Source organism: Populus nigra, chromosome 2, assembly GCF_951802175.1.
Source record: "Populus nigra chromosome 2, ddPopNigr1.1, whole genome shotgun sequence".
Lineage (NCBI taxonomy): Eukaryota > Viridiplantae > Streptophyta > Magnoliopsida > Malpighiales > Salicaceae > Populus > Populus nigra.
In genome coordinates, this window is record NC_084853.1 from 26,965,804 (window position 1) to 26,969,885 (window position 4,082).

Here is a 4,082-nt window from a genome sequence, read left to right on the forward strand (position 1 = left end):
ATTCTATACAAATTGTATTTTACTAATAAGAGTTCAGAAGGGTTGATTACCTTTTAACTTATTTTCCAATGTTTGTTAAAACAATTTGCCACTCCAAAGTACACATCTAAAAAATGGCCTCATTTTTACTTGCAAATTATTGCCGTAAGGTCTCAATCCCCACACCCTCCATGTAATCAAAATAGCATGTTGTTTCTTTTCGGGGGGATTTTGTATTCTAAAAATGATTTTGAATTTTTTTATTTTAAATAAATTATTGTTTTTAGTATTTTTAGATATTTTAATATACTAATATTAAAAATAATATTTTTTTAAAAATATTATTTTAAGATATTTTTAAATTAAAAATAACCCAACCGATATATACAGAGCAGTTTAAATTTATGTGTAAGACCAGTTTAACAGACCAGAGCAGAACGGAACAGGGTCCCAGTTCCATGGCCAACAGAATCCTGCCCTTCATCACTCTTGTCTTCTTTTCTACTTTGTTCTCCATGGTAAACGAATTATCTCTTCTCCTTTTTCTTTATTCTTTTTTGAAAAATAACTTTTCATTTCACTTCTGTTTGGATACTGAGAAAACGAAGGGAATTAAAATGGAAATGAAAGATCAAATCTTGATAATTGCAGTTATATTTCAATTTATTTATTGAATGTTGATTGCACTTAGCAATTTATGACATGGGTATTTATTTATTTATTTATGGTTTATAAGGTAATAGGAGATGATGGGGTTGCGATCTCAAAGCAGTACCCATTAGTAGTAAGCACCTGGCCTTTCAAAGAAGCTGTTAGAGCTGCTTGGAGGGCTGTTGATGGTGGCCATTCTGCTGTTGATGCTGTTGTGGAGGGTTGTTCTGCTTGTGAGGAACTCAGGTGTGATGGTACAGGTAAAATATTTTATTTAAATGTCAATTAATTATTAATCTTTCCATGAAATGGCTCAATAGAATACTTAATCTTTCATAAAATAGACCCATTTGCTTAAATAAATTCCTTAATTGTTGATTTGTATGGCAGAACATCATTTACTTGAAGTTTCATGTTTAGTGTTTTAACATATCATCTCAAATTGCGAATTTTATGATGTGTTCTATCAAGTTCATATCTAGTCGTAGTCGATGTGTGTTTTGATTATTGTAGCTTTTAGCTAAGGTTTGTTAACTGATTGTCTCTAGTAATTTGAATCTGGAATGAACAGTGGGACCGGGGGGCAGTCCAGATGAGAATGGAGAAACTACTATTGATGCCTTGATCATGAATGGGGTAAACACTATTCTCCTTTTCCTTTCATTAATATTCTTGTTCTCTTTACTGCTGCATGCTGATTTGCTTACATTATAAATGAAGCTCCTTTCATGCATAGGTGACCATGGAGGTTGGAGCTGTTGCTGCCATGAGGTTTGTGAAAGATGGAATTAGAGCTGCGAAATTAGTGATGCAGCATACAAAGCACACTTTGCTTGTCGGGGAGAAGGCCTCAGCCTTTGCCATTTCGATGGGTCTCCCAGGACCGAGTAACCTTAGTTCTTCCGATTCCATCAGGAAGTGGAGTAAATGGAAAGAGAATAACTGCCAGCCTAATTTTTGGAAAGATGTTGTTCCTTTAGATAGTTGTGGCCCTTATCATGCAAAGGCTAGCATGGATGTTAAAGAGGGGCGGTGTTCCACACGCAACCTGATGGGAGTTGCTGAACCAAGATCATCTCTTGTTGGCCCTCACAATCATGACACCATATCAATGGCTGTTATTGATAAAGTAAGTTGATGAAACTGCAGATACGAATTCCACTAGCATGCGCACATGCACGTGCATACACAGTCTTCCTGCATATATATTTACAGAAGGAATTCTTTTGCTTTTCATGTAGATGGGACATGTAGCTGTTGGAACATCAACTAATGGAGCCACTTATAAGATCCCTGGAAGGTAAGGTGAATATGAAGTCGATGTGGATGAATCCATTGCCAATTCGATATACTGTAAACATTGTGGAAATGAACTATGATTAAAACGTGTCAGATTCTGCTTCCAATGAAATTTGGTAGCTGTCATCAGCAGCATCTTGTCTCCCACCCTTGAGTCTTTAAGCTTTGAGATATCTCTTCAAATGTAAAAAGCTTTTCCTTTAAATATTGTAATTGACAAGAAGTTTTGAGTACTGTACCCCTCAAACCCCCCCGGTGTAAGGTATTTTGGTTCAGGTTAAGCAATCATCTCGTTGACTTAATGTATTCTTTCTTTGACTGCAGGGTAGGTGATGGACCCATTGCAGGATCTTCAGCATATGCTGATACTGATGTTGGTGCTTGCGGTGCAACTGGGGATGGCGACATCATGATGCGCTTCCTTCCATGGTACTGTAATGAATATCAGTCTTTTTACTTTTTGAATGATGAAGTTATTCTTGGTAAACCATCACTAAAGGTATTTTCATACCATTTAACGACCTATATTTTTAGACTTCCATTACATAGGCTGAACTCGGGATAATGCTGTCAATCTCGATGCTTTAAGAAAAATACGCTCAGCTGACAGGAAATTTTTCTTGGTTTGGCTCTATCAGGAATAATAAACTAGTTTGGGTTATCTATGAGTTGATTCTTAAGTTTGAGACTTTTGCAGCAAATATGAGACTCGTCTTTCTTATACAGTTTCATCCTACCTCTAGTATTTAGCCTTGTCTCATTTATTTGATGCTTTGGTTTTACTTAAAGCTAAGCTATCCTTGTCTCTTTCAGTTATCAAGTTGTTGAAAGCATGAGATTAGGTATGGAACCTAGGCTTGCTGCAAAGGATGCAATATCAAGAATTGCAAGAAAATTTCCAGATTTTGTGGGAGCTGTTGTTGCTGTCAATAAAAATGGTGTGCATGCTGGTGCTTGTCATGGATGGACATTTGAGTACTCCGTCAGAAGTCCAGTAACTGTTGATGTGGAGGTTTTTACTGTACTTCCGTGAAGTAGCAACTTCCTCACTTAGCAAGATGGCCCCTTTTAACCTTTAAAATGACATGTTTTACATTGCACCTTGTGTAATTGTAAGCTCCAATTGTTTGGAGGTCCCACTGGAATGAGAGCGTTCTTGAGATAGACAAAGATTGTTGCTGTTTTTTAATTCATAGGCATTGAGATTCTAACATGGAAGGGATGATTATGTATGGACATTGGTCTAATTACAAGAGTTAAGGTAAAATAAGTAAAAATTGCCTTAACATGTGATATTAGCATGACTAAAAATCTTCGATGAGTTTGGAGGCTTGTAAAATTAAATGAAAATAGTTCAAATTTGTTTGGTTATTTTCAAATAAGGCTTCAGATATAATTTGAGAGTTTTGAAGTAAGGTTGTCAATTCTGTTTCGGTAGGTGTTTTGTTTTTTCAATTGGAACGGAATGTTTCAGTTTCGGGGTGTTTCGGCGTGCCGTTTCGGGGTTGTACTGTTCATATATATATATATATATATATATATATATATATATATATATATTCAACAAACATAATTCAAATTCAAGATAAATTAATTATAAATTATGCAATACAAACACAATGTCAAACAAATATAATTTTAAAATTTTAAATATTTCTAAATAGTTAAGATTAAATAGATCTTTAACTTAAAGTAATTCAACTTAAACAAAATATCAAAATATTATGAAAGTAAAATGTTTTAACACAAATATTTTAAATATAAAGTTAGGTCAATGTTATTAAGGCTAATGAAATCTAAAGCATCCCTTGTTTTGCTCAAATTCCTACAAAGTATAAACATGAAAAAAACAACATGAATATAAACCATATATATTAGTGATAAATCTAATTTTAAAAAATTAATATCATTGTTAATGAAAATAGTAATAATAATTTTCAATGTTATTATTAATATCATTGTTATAGAAAATAGTAATAAAAAAGAGCTTTTTATAATTGGGTGGTTTAATTAATTAAATTGAATAAGGTTCAATTTGATTCAATGACTTTTCAAGAGCGGAACGGAACATGTGGAATGGAACCGGAACGTTTCGGGCGGAATTTAGCCGAAAAATCCGGAACGGACCGAGATTTAAAATGTGATGAAATTTG

The 4,082-nt window shown here is 34.0% G+C and overlaps 1 protein-coding gene across 2 annotated transcripts; it reads left to right on the top strand.

Annotated features, from left to right (window-relative positions):
- Positions 1 to 351: 351 nt before the first annotated feature.
- Positions 352 to 3,222, top strand: LOC133681884 (probable isoaspartyl peptidase/L-asparaginase 3). Of its 2 annotated transcripts, none has more exons than XM_062105069.1 (7): positions 352 to 497; positions 716 to 890; positions 1,202 to 1,266; positions 1,351 to 1,759; positions 1,872 to 1,930; positions 2,254 to 2,358; positions 2,743 to 3,222. In XM_062105069.1, exons 4-7 carry the CDS (start codon positions 1,373 to 1,375, stop codon positions 2,960 to 2,962), a joined length of 771 nt encoding a protein of 256 aa, XP_061961053.1. In that variant the 5' UTR covers positions 352 to 497; positions 716 to 890; positions 1,202 to 1,266; positions 1,351 to 1,372; the 3' UTR covers positions 2,963 to 3,222. The 2 variants fall into 2 exon arrangements, with proteins under 2 accessions (XP_061961053.1, XP_061961052.1); XM_062105068.1 differs by having other exon boundaries at positions 1,367 to 1,759.
- Positions 3,223 to 4,082: the final 860 nt, after the last annotated feature.